Genomic DNA, 19,498 nt, shown 5'->3' with positions numbered 1-19,498 from the left:
GTTTAAAAAGTATACAAGTCAGAATAGAAGGGACAACAAGACATTCAATACATCAAGCTACTTCTGCTTGGCACCTGCAGTATATTTTGTATCCAACCCTCATATGGTTAATTTCCTGAGAACGATGAAAACATTAAAATAGAAGATCATTCAAAAATCCTCTTCTGACTTCCTAAAACATGAACATGGGCAGTATTATATTTTATATTGAAGGTGACTTTTTCATCTCCCTTCCATGTTTGGAACCTATGCTGTTCCATAGTTTATGGTTATCTGTGTGAATGCTAATAAACTGCAATCATTTTCTTAATCAGATATTAACCATCATCTTTTGTAAATAAATAATCAACATGCAATTCTTTTCATGTGGGTCTGTTCTATATACCTTTTACTCTTATGGGGAGGGAAAAATACTGCTGTCTGTGATCCCTTTTAAAATTAGCTTGTTAAGTATTCAGTCTTTTTAATGCTCTGATCAAAGTTTAACTTTAGTATCTTGTTTGCATTTGCATTATCCAAACCGTGAAGCATTTAAAGACTTCAATCATTCGTTTTAAGCTTTGACCTTTTGTTCTCATTGCAAGCCCATCCCCATGTTTCTCTGAGCCTCTGATCATTTATTCATGTCCTGCTGTTGCCTTATATAGACTTAATGCTCTTTATTTGCAATTGTATTTTTTGAAGTCATGTTATTTTACATATGCTTGATTATTTCTTTAAAAGCACCTGAGTCGTGTCTCCCCTTTATCTTTTTTTCCCAACAATGAAAAAGGGTCTCAGCTCTGTGAAGTTATTGTGACAGCTCATGCATGGGAATTATCTGTGGGATACTAACAAAAGGTGTAGTTAAATCACATTAATTCTCTATCTCACCTGCTCTGACCTGTAAGTCTGTGGCCTTATTCAATGTTCAAACAAAGCTCACCAAAACCTTGAGGAAATGCCCCCCCCCCATTTTCTGTCTGGGCATGTTGCAGCCTTCACAACTCGATAATGAATTTGACAACTTCAGACAGCCAGCTTTTCCAGGTTTCTGTCAGAACTGGCCTCTTCTGTTTTAAGACAGTTATCTGTTATATGAATTTTCTTCTCTCTCTATCACTCTCTAGCTTCCTGTCTCTATCTTTCTTTCTTTATCTCTCTCTGTCTCTATCTCTATTTCCAGGTGTTACCTGATCTGTTGGATATTCACAGCAATCTTCATTTGCTATCAACTCTCAATAGATCCCTCAAAGTTGCTGCGCACGTTGATAGGGGGGTTAAGAAGGCGTATGGCGCGTTATTCTTCATTCGTCGGGGATTGAGTTGTGTCTGCCTAATTGATTAATGCTCATGAAGAAATCATTAATGTGTTTGACTCCCTGCATCAGCTGCCTCTTTGTGGTTTATCTCTCCTGGTGATTAAAGGTGGAACTTCAATTACTCCTCCATCTCCTTATCACGGTCGTCAGAGCACTTCTGGTTTTTCTTGGTAAAAGAGAAGTAAATGTGTTTTCAATGCCAATTACTACAAGCTTCAGAGCAGTTGTGGACATTTGGTAGCTCCTGTGAGCGGGGACTTGACAGGCTGTTCATTGAGCGCTGCCTGATATCAGCTGCCTCTGAGAGGTCTTTGCAAACTTTGACATTGATCTTCTCACAACCGCACTCACGTTGAGGTTGATGTTTTAAGGTGAGCTGGAACAAAATAATAGGGAGGATGACCAGTCCAGCAGTCATTGATGCCTCTCAAGGTGAAGGCGATGAAAATAGCTGTGGATATTTGCTCAGATAATGATGTAATCTAACATGTCACAGTGCAATGGTCTCTAGTGTTGCCATGGCATCTTGATCTTCCTCCTCTAGTGAAATGGGGTGTGTATCTGGTCAGGTATATTTTTAAGGAAAAAAAAGCTCAGTTATAGTCTTCACTACTCCTTTCTGACTCATCATGCCATGCCATGGGTTTATCCCCTTATCCCCTGATTCTGAAATCGCCCAGGAGGATTGGATTCTGAAAATCCACCTGGTTCACTGGATGGATGTGAAGGATAAGCTCAACAATGACAGTGTTGTCTCCCCGGCCTACATCCTCAGCAGTCAGGCTCTGCGGCCCTGGTTACTGTCAAGTGACTACATAGGACTACATTAGGCTGACCACATCATTCGCAAGCCCATCACCAGGCTCCTGACACCAACACCCTACCCTACCATAACTATGTTATGAGCTCTTACAGAGGTGGAAAGAGAGAAAAATAATTTAAGGATGTGTCAAAGCATTCTTGAGGAACTATAACACTTGCACCAACTGCTCGTAACCTCTGGCCCATGACAGTTCAATGTGGAGAAGGAGCCTTCAGGATGGTGACAAGAACATTGATGCCAAGCATCAGGAGGACACAGTAAGCAGTGGAGGGAGTTACCACCTTCCATGTTAACCATGCACTCACTACCAATCAGCCATCTTCTATCCCATCTGTGAAGAGTACACATCGACTCATCAGCCACATCACTGCCCACAACGCTGAAGTGGAAGAGAGTCACCATCTGTCCTAAGGGATTGCCTAAGTGGAAGAACGTCAGCTGCTAAGATCTCTACTTTGTTCTCTGTGTTGTTCTGCTTTAAAAATGACTTGGGGTCTCCTTGACAATTGGAAGAGAACGCATAGATAGAATAGTAAAGGGCAAGGAGCATGGCTAGGCCTAGAGTACACACGTGGCCCTCCCTCCCTGTGTATTTCATTCTCTGTGTGGAAACCACAGTTAATGAATGGACAGTGCACTTTCAGGTTGATATCCACTCAGCTTTGCATCAATAAGTCATTCAATTAGCATCAAATATGAGGCAACTGTTAGAAATTGCATAAATCTTTTTTAGCTTGGCAGAATAGGGGAAAATGGTTTCAATAATAGTCGAAGTTCAATTGGTCCAGGGATTTTTAGGTACAATCTGTATCACGATTTTCCTTAATACATGTCATCTGTGGAGTCAAGAAACATAAGTTAAAATTGAAATTATTTCTTAATTTTTTCATATAAACTCTGTGATAGTGAGTTTTGGAGAGACTTGGAGAGTGATCAGTGAATTCTACAAGGACAGCTTTTCATTATTCAGATAGCTGTAACATGGAGGTCGCCTGTATTAGCCTTTTGCAGATCATGCATCTGACCACACAGATTGTTCAGCAGCTTAGAACTCTGCAACTGTTCATCTTTGAGATAACCGGTGTTTATTTTTACTTTTCATCTGAAACTAGATTTTTCCCCATTTCCCACGTTATCTTCATTTTGTTAGATATTTGCCCTTCACTTAACCTATCCATATCCATTTAACAGTCTGCTTATCTTCTCTTCACAACTTATTTTCCAAGCAACCATTACGTCCTCAGTAAATTTAACAACAACCCCTACAACAACTTTGGTCAAGTATTTGCAAACTGTGAAAACTTGAGGTCTCGGCACTAACCACCCAGAAAGACTCATCAAAGAAAATATTCATGCCAGAGGTAACTCTAGGCTCAGTATTCACATGGCCCAGAATTAATTCAGTATGGTCCGGGATGAATCATTAATTCCTTTTACAATATGCCCAAAATACTCAAAAGTTTCAATGATCGATATCACTTGAACTTATTCAAGAGTCCATTAGGGCCAGTCTGAAGCCACGGAGGTACTCACTGAAAAGTGGTCCTTGAGCCATAGTGACTGATCATTTGGAATGGGGCTCATGGTGTGGGTGAAGAATGACAAACAATTTTATTGTGAAGTTAGATGGGACTGATGGGACTGTCCCGATTCTCTAAAATCCACTTTAAATTATCTTAAGGACAATTAATTACCAGTTCTCAAGATAGCACAGCAAGTTCATGATAGAAAATCCCAGGGATCAGGATAAACAGTGCACACACAATTTTACCAAACTTGACATAGACCTCCAAAAATCAAACCTGATTGACCTGATCTAAATTGGTGTACAGAACACTAGTCAGCCAATTTTATCAGCCAATGCACATATTCCCTCTGAACTCTTAAAAAAACTCATTTAAAATGTTTTTTTCGTAATAATCAATTCTTCTCCTTTTGGTTATAGATCTCACTGCTTCCTTCACTATGTTATTGCTTTTATAATTAAAATTCATCTGCCTTTTCTCAGTCCTTTGCCTAATTCCTCTGAGGCAAACTAAGAAAATTCATCATTATCAGCTTTTTTTAATGGTATATCAATCTTTATTTAATTGTTATTAGTGGGCTTCAATTGTCTTAAAAACCTGTAAATGCAGACATTTATAAAAAGACCTTTGTAAAGTTCAAATACATTGTATACTAAATAGATTTAATTGAATAATAGCTATTCTCCAACAAACTTTCATTTTAGAAAGTGCTCTTTCAAAAATGTTGCTACCTATACAAAAAAATAAATAAAGATAGTGTTTTTCACAGGTTCAGTGTATCCTCACCTCTATGCAATCAATAAAACACTCTTGATGTGCAGTCATTGAAGTGATATAGTAAACATCACCCGTGGACTCCAAGAACCCACAAACAATAAAAATCATCGTGAGCAGAAACTATCTTTAACCATATAGGTTGAAAGATAAATATAAGACTAGAGAACTTTCATGAGCTCCTTTGAAGTTGTGAGAAAGGATCTACTAAATCCATACAACTCATCCAAAATGGAGGAACTCAGCATCTGCAGCTTTTCTCCTGTTTCTAGTAAATCAATGAATAGTTTAACTTCTTCTCAGAAAGATCTTACCGGTACCCTTGATAGTTCAGCAGTGTCCTGGTACTGCATTGAGTTCCTTTTTCTTAGAGATGCAGCATAGTAACAGACCTTGCAGCTCAATGAGTTTGTTCTGCCTGATTACAACCATGGGACCAGTTAATCTACTAATTCATTTGTCGTTGGAATGAGGGAGGAAACTGGAGCACCTGGAGAAAACCCATCAGTCATGGGGAGAACATGCAATCTCCTTACAGGCAGTGGCAGAGTTGAACCCAGATCACTGATGCTGTAATAACATTACACTAACCACAACACTACTGTGCTGCCCCACCCCACCTTTAAATTATGCTATTCAGTAAAATGCTCATACACATTCCTCCAAATATCAATATTAAGTTAATCTGCTTTCATAAAATTATTCTTTAACCCAATTTCATTTTTGATCACAACTTAAGCCAGAATAGCTGTGGATGAAATGAAGTTAAGAGGACTCTCATTTCATATTATGCAAATGCATGCTCAGCCGTAATATTGGTTACTGTCTCCTAGCTGAGAAATCTGTGCCTTTGCATATCCTTACTTATTTAGTCATACAGCGCAGAACAAGTCCTTCCAGCCCAACGAGCCGCACCACCCAGCAACCCATCTATTTAACCCTAACCTAATCACAGGGCAGTTTACAATGACCAATTAACCTACTAACTGTTGTGTCTTTGGAACGTGGGAGGAAAGTGAAGCACCCGGAGGAAATGCACACGTTCATGGGAAGGACGTACAAGTTCTTTAGAGAGGCCACAGGAAATGAACTCTGAACTCCAATGCTATAATAGCGTCAGGCTAACTGCTATGCTATTGTAGACCCCGTTTATATAATAATGTGGTGCAAACTGCACAGATGCCTGAATTTACCTTTGGGACAGGCATATGCAGATGGCAGGTGCATCCAGGTAAGATGACAATCAGTGGTTGATGTTTATTTTGGAAGCAGACCTTGCTGGAGGTTTTACTGGTTCAAGGAAAGCTGGGATGAATGTAAGCTAGTGGCACTGGAAATGAGAGACAGCTAAAAGAAGAAATCAAGCAAGTGCTCTTTGAAGTGTTCCGGGATTTTCACTTTTGCTCTGTGCTCATTCTGAAATCTAATGAAACAATAGATTTCTGACAGAATAGCAAAGTTCAAAGCTTTTTTTTTGAACATGAGAAATGGATCTTCATTTAAATATAGGCAGAGGTTTTTATGTTACAAGTTTCTACAATCACTAGTTCCTGAGCATATATGGGAGTTTCGATGAAATAGTATGTTTTCACGAGAAGCATGAACAGGAAGTTCTAGAAATACTTAGCAAGTCAGGCAGTGTCTACGGAAAGAGAAGCAGCCAAAATTTCAGATCTGTGACTTTTGTCAGCGTTAGGAAAGAGAGAGATGCACGTAGCTTTGCAGTGGGAGAGAAGATAGGCGGAGGGATGCGTAGAACAAAGGGAATGTCTATGATAGGATTAGCAGAAATGGCTTAATGGGGGCAGTCATCAGCATGGAGCTACGGCTTTTCGGTGCAAAACATTTGGTACGTGAATTGATGTAACTGATTAAATTCTTTTAATCAGATACTTTGAAATGACTAAACCCGAAATGTAATTTTGCAAAATATGTTTTTTTCCCTAAGGAACTGCATACCTGCTGGAAAATCAGTTGCAATACTCTTTGAAGGAATGGTGAGAGATGGGTGCTGGTTGAAGGCTCCATATCTATAATTTTCCTTTTACTGTCAGTATTTTCAAAAATAGACAAGATGGTGCTGAAATTTAAAGGGTGCGTGAGTGTGTTATTACTTATGTAATCTGTCAGTTTTAGTGTGGTTGTGTGAAGTCCCTATCAATCTTAAGCCTAAGATGAAGAAACAGATCTAGACTGCAGGAGCATAGTCTCACAGGGTGCATACTTCCAATCTGTAAGGAAATATCATTGACATCCATCTGTTCAGAAAGTCAATGCCAGAGAGTTCCCTCTGTGACAAGAGGCCCAAAAGGAATTTCCACTTTCCTAACAAACTAAGAAAACTCTCTTTGGAATGTAAAAATTTTCCATGGAAGATCTATTTTATTGCAGTTCCTCTTGTAGCTGCCTTCACTTCCAGGTGTGAGATCTGCTGAGGCTCATGGCAAACATAAAGGACAGAATTCCTCAAGTAACCTGGAATTTCCACCTTGACAAATTGAGCTGAAGATCTGTCCACAACTTACTGGAATGTAATAGGCCACAGTCAATGGGTAGAATTCTGATCTGAAAATTTGCTGGATTAAATTTATGGTATAAAGGCAGAAAATGGTTATTCAGTTCTGTCCAATCCCAGCAAAGCAAAAAACTGTGACTGCTGGAAAGGTGAAGAACTACTGGAAACACCAAGAAGCTCAGCCAGCATTAAAGAATGAGAGACAGTTTCATGTTGGTGACTTTTCTTCAGAACAGACCCACTGTTTTTATGTCCATAACTTTAGGCCTATTATTTGGATAGAAGAAAGAACCTGTTTCCGTTGTTGCAAATTTACCTGTACTTTGATACCTTTCACTGATGCTCTCAAATTCCTTTTAGAGAAAATTAATGAATCTACTTCAAGCACAGTTTATGTTTTGGAACCTGTCACAATTTTCCAACAATCTGAACCCTTCCCATCCATAACAGGCTGTTAGTCATATACCCATGTTTAAAAAATTTTTGAAGATTTTTTTTTCCATTTAAGTACATCTATCTGATTGCATTTCTGTAAAACAGTGTTATTGTCTTTTTTCTTTCTACTACAAAATCACTTCCTGTCATCCCAACAGCATAAAATATTTTCTTCCAATTTATTCTCAGGCTCTTGTGTTGTATGATCTGACCAGTCTGGTCATGACTTTGCAGTCAGAGAATCAGGGCATGTCATATCAGCTTTGTAAGGAACTTCAGTTATGGAGATGATGCCCTGACATCTGATCTTCATCTATTCATGAATTTGAATCTCGTCAAATTGCTAATAATAATTAACCTGATAACATTTCTAACATTACTAAATTTGAGGCCCAAATGTTAAATCTACCTGTAACTCCTGGAACGCTTAATGCAAACTCTGAATCATATTTAGATTTTGACAAGTGGCATGACTTCTGATTAACCTTCACATTCCAATTGTTCTGAATGCTCTTTATTTTCTTCACGGTATTTGAGAATCCTGTTTACAATGCTAATGAGTCTGTCGCTCCTATTGTGTTCATACTCATGACTCCCCTTCATACATAACGCACAGATTAAAAAATCTGCTGAGGCTAGAAATGTAAATTGAAACACAATAAATTGGATGGTATTGTTTCAGATTGAAAATCCCACCAATTCCTTCAAATTTCTTTTATTTCCTTTTCAATTCCCACAAAAGATACCCAATCTGAAATGTTAACTCTGATTTTTTACCCTCAGATGTGGCCTAACCTGTTGAATATCTACAGAATTTTCTGTTTTATTTTAGTTGTTACTGGGCCATTGCTTACAATTTTCCTCTTTTTCATTCTACCTTCATGATGTTCTGAACTGTAAATCCGCCCAACATCATCAGACCTCAAGCTACTGATTGTTTCTTGGGCTGTCTCTAACTGAGTGCTTCTGCCTACCTTGAATGGGTGCCTCCATGTTCCTCTTCACTTGTATGCATTCCATAAACTCAGAAACTTCAAACTCAATTCAGTCCATTTCCAGAGATTTCTAATCTTTCTCTGTGACTGTCCAGAACATTTCACAGAATAAATATTCATAAAGTACTGAAGCTCAAACAATCTCAAATATCACAGAGTTAACTGTGTTCTGTATCAAACACTATTTCAGGCAAAAGTTCTGTATTTACCCAGCTGCCTTCTAATTCTCCCATCTCGAACATCTATCTCTTGTTTATACAATTTGCTTCAACGCTTTTGAAAGAATGACTAGCATAGACACACCCTTTCCTGCTCTAAAAAAACTTAGTCAGGTCAAATTCAAGGATGCACGTTTAGTGGCCACTTCGTTAGTTAACTCCTGCATCTAACAAAGTGGCCACTGATTGCACGTTCATGGCTTTCTGCTGCTGTCACCCACCCACTTCAAGTTTTGCCATGTTGTGCATTCAGAGATGCTCTTCTGCACACAACTGTTGTAACATGTGGTTATTTGAGTTACTGTCTCCTTCCTGTCAGCTTGAACCAGCCTGGCCATTCTCCTCCGACCTCTCTCATTAACAAGGTGTTTTTGCCCACAGAACTGGTGCTCACTGGAATTTTTTATTTGTTTTTCACACCATTATCTGTAAATTTTAGAGACTGTTGTGTGAAAATCCCAGAGCTTCTGAGAACCTCAAACCACCCTCTCTGTCACCAACACTTATTCCACGGTCAAAGTCACTTAGACCACATTTCTTCCCCATTCTGATGTTTGAAGTGAACAACAACTGAGCCTTTTGACCATATCTGCATGCTTTTTATGCATTTAGCTGCTGCCACATGATTGGTTAATTAGATATCTGCACTAACAAGTAGGTGTACAGGCCTACCTAATAAAGTGGCCACTAAGTGCATTTCTCTCAGCAGTGACCATTGGTTATACTCCATAATCTCCTGCGAGCTTTTGTAGAATTGCCAAGACCTAATGGATTAACACACACAAAATGGTGGAGGAACTCAGCAGGCCAGACAGCATCGATGCCAAAGAATAAACAGTCACCATTTTGGGCTGAAGTCCTTCTCCAGAAGGAGTGGGGAAGATGCCAGAATCAGAATGTGGGGGTGGGGAAAGAGGCTGGCTGATAGGTGATAGGTGAAGCCAGGTAGGAGGGAAAGATTGAGGGCTGGAGAAGAAAGAACCTGATAGGAGAGAATGGACCAGAGGAGAAAGGGAAGGAGGAGGGGACCCGAGGGAAGTAATAGGCAGGTGAGAAAGAGTAAAAAGTCAGAGCGAGGAATAGAGGAGGGGGTGGGGGGTGATTTGTCTAATCCAGACTGCTGAAAGAACTCAGCAGCTCTGGCAATGTCTGTGGAGGAAAATACTTTCCTTGAAAAAAAGTGAATAAAAGAGCTATTCAGAAACAATGCACCACAAAGCAATGTCAGATCCTGCTGAATATTCCTGACGGGAGCCTTTCCTGCAACCGAACCCATATTCAGCCACGTGACGTTAAAAGAGTTTCAGAGTAGGTGACATCAAGACCTGACAGGCTTTCATCATACCAAAGCACTCTCTCCAGTATAGAGGTGGCATGATTCACCCTATATTGTATGTGCGAAATATATGTTTCACCTGGAAGAATGATGTGATCTCACAGCATTCAGAAAATGAATGCTAAAAATACCACTCTGTCATTGAAAATTCTAATTTCTTCAAAAACCACAATTCCATTTAACAACTATATTTCAGTAAATGACTTTCAAATAGCAACGTGACTATAAAGTGCAAGCATTAGCTTTAAATAGCAAATCCGGCAACTATCACAATTTTTGCCCATTCTATAAGCTACTTTATTCTAATTAAAAAGTGATGTGAGAAACAAGGGCTGAGTCTTTGAAGGAAATCTGCAGGTCTGTGGTGACTCATCAGTTTTGGATTATTCATTGGCCACAGTTATGAGCAGATATGAAGTGTGCAGAAAATTAAAGGAACTGAAAATCAGTTTGGGACCACGAGGGTGCTTGGTGTTGGCTGGGGACAGACTGGCATTCACAGATGCTTTGAAGGTATATACAGCCACTTGCCTGTCCTCTATATTGAGGTCCAATTTGCCTGGGGTGGGAGAATACAAAAATATTAGCAATAATGAGTGATAAAATAAAACAAATTGAATTAATTTTGTATCCAATTTTCACACTTTGTGCTTTTCTCAAGAAAGACAAAGATCAAAAAATATAATACCTTGATAGAATTAAACTTTAGTAAAATCAAAGGTAGACAATATTTCTGTTAATTTAGCAGTTCTTTATGCTTCATGGTGGAAGCAATTTTAAGGGAAAAGGCAAATACATACTTGTAAGGATTCGAAACTGAATATTATTTACTGTGTGTTCAATGCTAAGGCTTGTAAATCTTCCCATTCTTTCGCTAGTGGCCAGTGAATGCTTCAGCACCTTTTCAATAACCTTATCTACTAAACAACTAAAACATTTTCAAATTCTGGAAACCTGAAATAAAAACAGAAAATAATGGTAGAGGTGAATTGTTTTAATGTAAAACTTTTTTTATGCCATGGACCCTAACCATTAACCGAGGGGTTGGGAAGCCCCGATGGAGAAAGACGTGAGATTATGCTGAGATTCAGCATGTGTGCATAGTATTGAGGAGTAACCAGAGAAGTCTGTGATAGGTCAGATTCGTGGCCTCAGTTTTGATAGGTTTAGTTTCTAACCAAAACCTTCATTTCCTTGTAGTGATCACAGTTTTGGTGATATTGTAATTTTTCTTCACAGCCAATGGCAATGGAAAAGGTGTGAGTTTGTAATTGGGAAAGGATTCCTCTCAACGTCCATACATGGCTGGATGTTTAGGGTGGTATGCACCAATCGGGGTCTCTGCAAAATGGGAGATTTCTCCGCTCTATTACATTTTCAAAGTTTCCTTACTTCTTAGATATTCGGCTAGCCTATTTGCATCTCAGCTGGACCAATCTTACTTTCCTGTACATGTCATTTTGTTGCTCTTTCACTCTATTCAGTCATGTACCATCATTACTTCAGTCATTTAATTCTTCCTGCCCTCTAACCAATCATAGACCTTCCCTCTTTAAAGGTGAAGTACAGCTTTGCAGCAAATACAAACCTATCCTTTCTCCAGATGTGCAGTTGCTATGAAGCTATACCTCTCCAGTTCTTTTCATTCCCAAAGGAAGGTCTTCAGAATGAAATACTGACGGCTGAAGCAGTTTATTGCTCGTGAATGGAGCTAAGGTAATTCAATGTTAGAAGGAGAATGTAGGTTTCAGTTTTAAACAAAACTGATTCATTGTTCAGGAAAAAATTATTTAAATCCTACCAGGCAATAGAGCATTCAATTTTTGAAGCATTTAAAAGTCTTTTGAATAATGAAGGAAACTAATCTTATGTATTCATAATTATATGTCTTCTTTGCCTTGGAAAAACATTGAAAAACATATCCATATTGGTGAGGTCTTTTCCCATTTGCAGTAATTCATACTTTATCTTTTAAAATATAATAAAATATACTGGAAGAACATAATTTTCAATTTTGAAAATACTGACTTGGGTCATTCATATATCAATATATTAGCCCATAACAACTACGTATTGAACACACATCTTTTTTTAAAAAAATAGAACAAATACATTTAAATACGAACTTTATTTTCAGTGACTATGTTGGTCCAGATAAAGTTGAAGTACCTTTTTCATTATAGATAGTTTGTAAGTAAAAGTAAGCCTAAGGAATCCATGTGTGTTCAGGGTTTTATCTGCATGGCTCCAGTACAATTTGAATCACCTGCTGAGCAGACTGTGCTTTGGAACTCTCCACTTTATTGACAAGGAAGTAAATCATAAGATTATTCTTTTTGTTGGGGGAAAGATTCTCTGAAATGGAGTAATGTGAGTCCTTACAGCTCTGAGAACTCGCATCACTGAAGTGGTGCATCCCAGCAGCTCACCTCCATCCCACTTCCCCTGCTCCCCAGTTCAGAGCCCCCATAGCTTTCAGCTCCATCTTCTCAAGGGACCAACTAGGTGCGAGGCACATTTGCATGTGGATGTTAATAAGGTCCACTCTTCAGAATGAACAAAACCTCAGGTAACCAGCATAGAATCATAAAATTAAGATAGCAATGAAGGACACCATTCAGCCCATCAATTCTGTAAAGGCTCCTTTGTAGAGCAATCCAGTTAGTTCCACTTAGTTTTTGTGTTTGTTTTCCATGTACTGCAGTTACTTTTCTCCTTTTCTCTTTGACTTGGCTGACCAATCCTATATTGAAAAGAACTATTGATTCTGTATTCGCAATCCTATGAGGCAGTCCATTTGGAATTCAAATACTTCTGTGAAAAAGATTCACTCAGCTTCTGCAGTTCATAATATTAATAGGTCCACTGCCTGGGTGTTAGAATGCATCCCTTAACACCATTGTGTCTGATCTACCAATAAGGTATATTCAAGAAATAACAATATCTGTCTTCTGTGAAATTAACTACTTAAATAAGGTAAACATAAATCATCCCTTTATACTGTCCTCTGGTGCTGTAGAATTTTAATATTAAATGAAACCAATGAAATGACGATCAATTTCTATGTCATTATGACCATTTATACCAACAAAATAATCATGTAAATGAAACTAATTACATTTTTACTCTGTTTTTACTAATGAAAAGATCAGACTCAATATGCTGTGATCAGCAATTCATGTCACATCTCCCAGCCTGATGGTTGCTAGAATTATTAAAGCTTTTCTCTGTTTTGCACTGATTGCCACCTCTGCCATAAATTACTTTTACATATGTCATCTTTCATGCATGAAAACAGAGGGTCATACTCCCTCTGTAATGTCTAAATCTGAGGCACATATTATGTTTTATTGTTAAGCAATTATTACCATTCATGAATTAAATTAGTTGTATGTTCACTATTATTCAGTCTATGTCTAAAATTTTGCAATGATTTGAAGTACCCATGTACTAATTCCGCAATGTGAAATGTTCTCTCTAATAGTGAAAAGAAAAATGCATCAATAAATGGCAATTTAAATCATGCTGGGACTTCTGATTTTCAGAGATCTAAAAGAAAACCCTGACCTTTTATTAAGCTTTGACATTTCCTTTTAAATCTTCTATTCATTAATCGGATTAGATTTAATTGAAAATGTAGTGCTTTCTGTAACCTTTTATAAATTATTTTATCCCACTTAATGATTTCCAATTTAAATGAAATGTTCATATTTTATAAGAAATAAAATAGAGACTGACAAACATATTTTATAGGTATATTTCAGACCATTAGTAAATACAAGTTTCTATTGTAAAATAATGGATTTACAATCTTAATCACAATTTCTAGCTAAGGTAAAATTCATGTAAGTGTTAGCACAGTAAGGCAATATTATATGTGAAGGTTCTTTTGCAGACACACTCTTCCCAATCAGATAAAAATGTGCACTCACCTGGCAAACCTAAACAGAGAAGAAAACTGTAGTAGATAACACGCACATATCCTAAACCGCAGCCGTACTGCTTTCCATTGTGGGAGAGTAGAGTACTGTTGATGGTGAAAATGTGATTGTGCTCCATGGACTTTTCTTGTCAGCTGGCTCAGACTGAAGAAGAACATAGACAATGAGTGCCGGCACTTTCGCTGAGGTTCTGTATCCAGTCTCAACCTCTATCCTTCAGCACATGTTTATCTTTGGATTCTTCCACCTGCTGCTTGCTGCTAGTGTGGCATAATTAGGAGAAAGTGCAATGGTTTAGCTGTCTCACTCTTAAGGGAACTGCATTGAAGTGTCATTAAAGAAGGTAAATTAATAAATTAAAATTTGATGATGTATAGTCACTTGGCAGCATCTCTGGAGTATAATTCATACAGTGCTGAAGCAGTACCTCATCTTAACTGGTTTGCTGCTTAGTAAGCTACACGGTACAGTAATTGGAATACGGGTTGTGGTTTAAAAACAGTTCATTCATTTCCTTTGCTGTTACAAATGCTTTTAACTGAAGCACTTACCTTAAGGCAGTGAAGTAGGCACTGAATGTTTATAAGAAAATAACAATTTTCCTTAAAACAAGTAAAATGAAATAAATCTTTCTGAAGATTGTAGGGCTATTATACATTGCCTACAGCAACAGTAGACTTCTATCAAGTGTCATTCTCACTGTGTCTTGCCTATCCACGTGACAAATGGTTTGAGAATGGTAAGCATGAAAGATTACAATGACGTACCACAGAAACACGTTGCAGCTGCAGATAATAAACTATATGCTTGTTTGCACAATTTCTGTGGCCACGACATATAGAATAATTAAGAGTATTCACAGCATTCTTTGGCCCTGATTTTATACTTAATACTGGAATAAATGGCAGAATCAACATGAATTAAATGGATCAAAAGTTCTTAATTTTATTTTTTTAAATATGAATTTTGTCACTACAGAATTGTTCTGGAAATGGAATTGGCAGTTCTCATCCCAACAAGGTTGCCCTCTCGGTGTTTGACAGTAAATGTGTAATTGAAGGAACGAGGCATCTATTTTGTGCCCTTGTGTTATCTGGACTCTTGCTTGTGATGGTTTCGTGACAGTAATGTGGGGCTGAATCTGTCTCTGATTTTTGTAACATCTTCTTTTAATGTAAGTCATTAAGCTGAGTGTTAGGATGGGTTTTCAACTTCTGTGCAGGTACTAATGTAGAAACATCGAGTTAGGTATTTTGGGGATAAAAGGGATTTTTTTTTCTCTCTGCTGTTTTGATTTCCTAGCAACATTGTACAAATAGACGCTTCTAAGATTTATGGATTTTTGAGTGTAACATTTTGTTGGCAGTAGGCAGTTGAAGTCTGGCAGAGTACTTCATCAGCAGCAATAAATCTTTAAAGTGTTTCAGGTAGCTAATTGTCTGGTCAACTGGTATAAAGTTCATTAGTTCTGATGTGGCATGCACATGCTATTGCTAACAATGCTTCAGTGTCAACTAGAAAAATTTTGACTTTTACTGAGGAGTCCCTATATGAACTAGTAACTTCTGCTGTAGGGGAAAAATGAAAAGAAGATATACATGCTTCCTAATCATGTTTTATATCCCTTTCAGACATCCTAAAGAAATAGGGCCATTTTTACAATGCAGAAAATACAGCAGTCAGTTTTCATACAACAATCTCCTGCAAACAACAACATGGTAGCAAATAGAAATTATGTTATAGCAATGTTGAATGAGGTGAGAATACTCAGCTTAACTTGCCGGCTCTTGGAAACGATTCCATGAAATATCTGTGATCATTTGAGCAGGCACAAAGTTAACAGCTCACTCAAAAGTTCCCAATTATGTGTATCATATGTTCCACTCTGTTGAAAAATTGTCATTTTAAATAGGTCAATAAGGTAACAAGGTGGGAATAAAAGTAAACAAAAACACTGCAAAAGGTGGAAATTCTCAATAAAACAACTGCTGGAGAGTCTGCATCTATGATAAAATAAACCAAGTGAACATTTAAGGTTAAAGATCCTTGGTCTGGGGGAATGAACCATTTACATATTGAACTACATATCAGTTACTCGATAGAATGAGATATTTGACTTAAAGGAAAACACAAAGGTACAATTTCAACATTATTTACTCTAAGCATGCTTTATTTACTCTATACATATGTCCTGTGTTCCTCCTATGCAATAACATATAATCACTTGGTTGTGATGTAGTTATGCAAATCAAGATGGGAGAGATAAGTATAATTCTGGATTGAAACCCTGCATACCACCATAACCACAGTCACCCTCCCCCCATCTGGTTCTACCAACCCACCAGCTTCTCTCCATCTGCTTCTGCCTAGTAACCACCAGCCTCCACCTCGGCAACAGCCACCACTACACTGGCAATCTTTGCTCTTCCCTTGCTGAGGTCTCGATCCAAAATGTTGATTTACTCCTTTTGGCTCCCGAGATTGTGATTGATCCACTTAGTCTTCCAACATTCTATGTTTTGGTTCAGTGCAGTCCTAACCTTGCCAGCTTCTTTGTGGAAATATTCTGGCCATTCGCTGCAGAACCGTCTATATTTATTAGCACAATGTGGCCTCAGCCATAATTGTGCATCAATTTGTACTGATGTAATATTTTCAAAGCAGAACAAATGCCCAAAGCTTGTCATAACTGTATTATCAGAAATACAGGATGACGAGTTGTGCAGTTTGTTAACAAACATAGAGTATTTGGTTTTAAAAAGTAGATTTTCAGTGAGATGTTAAACAAACATTGGGAAGGTGAGAGTGCACTAGAATCAGGGTTATTATCCCTGTCTACAAGTGCTAAATTTGGCAGTGGTACAATGCAAAGACATAAATCATTATAAATTACAGAATAAATAAATAGTGCCAAAGAAAAGGAATAACAAAGTAATATTCAAGAAATGTTTAGAAATCTGGTGCTGGAGGGGAAGAAGCTGTTCCTAAATTATTGAATCTTCAGCCTCCTGTACCCCCTCCCTGTTGGCAGTTAACACGATGAGGCCATGTTCTGGATGGTAACGGTTCTCAGTGATGGATGCTGCCTTCTTAAAGCACTGTCTGCAGAAAATATCCTTGATGGTGGGGAGGGTGGTGCCCATTATGGAGTCTGCTCAGTCTACAACCCAAAGAATGAATGACAGATAAACGTAAGAACCCCAAAGTCCTCCCAGCTTCCCTCCTTCCTGCGCGTAAACGGCAGCGAGCAACAATCCCCCTCCCCATGATAAAAAAAGCAGGCATCAGCACCACAAACAAGCATTCAAGTGTGAGCAAAGCAATAGCATAGACACAGACTTGCAGTTACCCCAAAGAATTCATGTTACACCCAGCATTCGACATACCGCAGATCCTCTCTCCCTAATAAGGGAGAAGAAGGTGTCTCCATTTATAACAAACAACTCGCTGGTTTACAATGTTAAAAAGTCCATTATGTTGCTTTTCATGGATATTTGCAAAGAAAAAGCATTTCGGGATGTATATTGTATACATTTCTCTGGCATTAAATTGGACCTTTGAATCTTTGAAAGTATATTGCAACCAACAACGTACATCTGAAAGCGCAGTCTTTGCTTTAACATGTGATGACAGATTTGGACAGGAATAAGATGTTGATCAAGTAATCTATTTTTTATGATGTTGGCTGAAGGATTAATATCAGGCAGGACTAATTTCCCTGCTCTTTTATCCATAGAAAAAAATGTTACTGAGCCACCTAAGAGAGAAGTTAGGACCTTGGTTAAGTGTTTGATTTGAAAAGAATTTTTAGGCAATGCTGTACTCTGTGATTACTGGTTTCAGCGCTTAGTTCTCTGGCGCAGGGTTTGACCATGCAGAGATTTGATTTGGAGATGAGAGCACGACCAAGTGAGCCCCAGCTGACAACACTATTAAATGTGAAGCATTGTAGGGAAGGGAAGATATACCAGTGGGATATGACACAGGCAGCAAAAGTTTAGATGAGATAATGTTTACCAATTGTAACAGGTAGGACTCTTGCCAGGAGAGTGAGTTACAACTGTTAAATTTGAAAATACTGGAAGTATAGATGGGAGTTTTGGCATCAGATGAACTGAGCAGGACAGCGGGGGATGATTACAGGGATAGTCTCACTCATTGTGAGCATATGAATTTGGAATCTCTGCTCTGCATCAATAAAAAATGTCAATGTTGCAAAGAGTCTGGTTCAATCTAAAACAGTGATAATTGGAGAATGAAGTTACTGATAATGGATAATAGTGTAATGTTTACGTCAGGGCAGTAATTACAGCTATTTTTTCATTTGTTCATAGAAAATTGGTTTTGTTGGCAAAGACAGGAGTTAATTTCCATTGCTAATCGTTCTTGAACTGAGTGATTGGCTTGTGTTTCTGTTACTGTGGGTTTAGTATCACAAACCCTGAAGGTTTACACTCTTTGTTTTAGGAACAGCATCTTCCCCTATGCCATCCGATTAATGAGTGCTACATGAACCCACGAACGCCACCTTATTATTCCTCTTCGGCACTCTCTTTTGTGATTTATAGCAATTTCTATGTCTTGCTCTGTACTGCTGTCACATAAAAACACATGTCAATGATTATAAACCTGATTCTGTTTCTGATTCTGACATGGAGGTAAAATCAGGCAAGGACAGCAAATCCTCCCCACCTCCCCACAGGACCTAAGTGAACAATAATCCAGCATTTCATTCATGATTACCATTCCAAATTATATTTAATTAACTCAATTTAAATGCAATCATTAATATAATGGGATTTGAATTTATCTTTCTAGGTCATCAGTTCAGACCATTTCCATTGCTACCGGCTGAATTATTTAACTAAGCTATACATACTCCATTTGGGTTTTCCATTGTTTACTAGGAAACAATTATGAGTTATGAAATGCTGAATATCAGATAATCAGAGCAAGAACAGGGAGCAATAGAGAGTACAAAAGTCCTGGGCATTACAAGTGTTACTACATGAATATTTATCACTGGTCAGCTCAGTTAAGCTAAATGCCCTGGACATCAGGGAAGTATTCAACTGGGCTAGCTTGAAGAATTTGCACCAACATGTCACCTGCAGAACCAGAGGAGTCAACACACTCAATCGATAATATACACTTTAATAGGTACACCTGTACACCTGCTCATTAATGCAAATATCAAATCCATTAATCATGTTGCAGTATCTCAATGTATAAAAACTTTCAGATATGGTCAAGAGGTTCAGTTGTTGTTCAGAACAAGCATCAGAATGGGGAAGGGATAAGTGACTTTGACCATGGAAGTATTATTGGTGCCAGATGGGGTGGTTTGAGTATCTCAGAAACTACTGATTTCCTTGGATGTTCACACACAATAGTTTCTAGAGGTTACAGAGAATGGTGTGAAAAATGAAGATTCAGTGAGCAGCAATTCTGTGGGCGAAAATGCTTTGTTCACGAGAGGGGTCAGAGGAGGATGGCCAGAATGGTTCAAGCTGGCAGGAAGGCGAAAGTAACTCAGATGATCATGTGTTATAGCAGTAGTGTGTAGCAGAGCATTTCTGAATGCACAACACATCGAACATTGAAGTGAGTGGGTTACAAGGGCAGAAGACTCAG

The 19,498-nt window shown here is 38.2% G+C and overlaps 1 protein-coding gene across 1 annotated transcript in view; it reads right to left on the bottom strand.

Moving 5' to 3' along the window:
• The window catches only part of gpr139 (G protein-coupled receptor 139), a 72,816-nt gene extending 58,834 nt beyond the window's left edge, over positions 1-13,982 (bottom strand). The window contains exon 1 of the mRNA XM_063057452.1: positions 13,856-13,982. Coding sequence (XP_062913522.1) covers positions 13,856-13,982 — 127 coding nt within the window. The remainder of the gene's footprint in view (positions 1-13,855) is intronic.
• Between the last annotated feature and the right edge of the window lie 5,516 nt (positions 13,983-19,498).

Source organism: Mobula hypostoma, chromosome 9 (genome assembly GCF_963921235.1).
Source record: "Mobula hypostoma chromosome 9, sMobHyp1.1, whole genome shotgun sequence".
Lineage (NCBI taxonomy): Eukaryota > Metazoa > Chordata > Chondrichthyes > Myliobatiformes > Myliobatidae > Mobula > Mobula hypostoma.
This window is presented reverse-complemented; position numbering and strand designations above follow the sequence as displayed.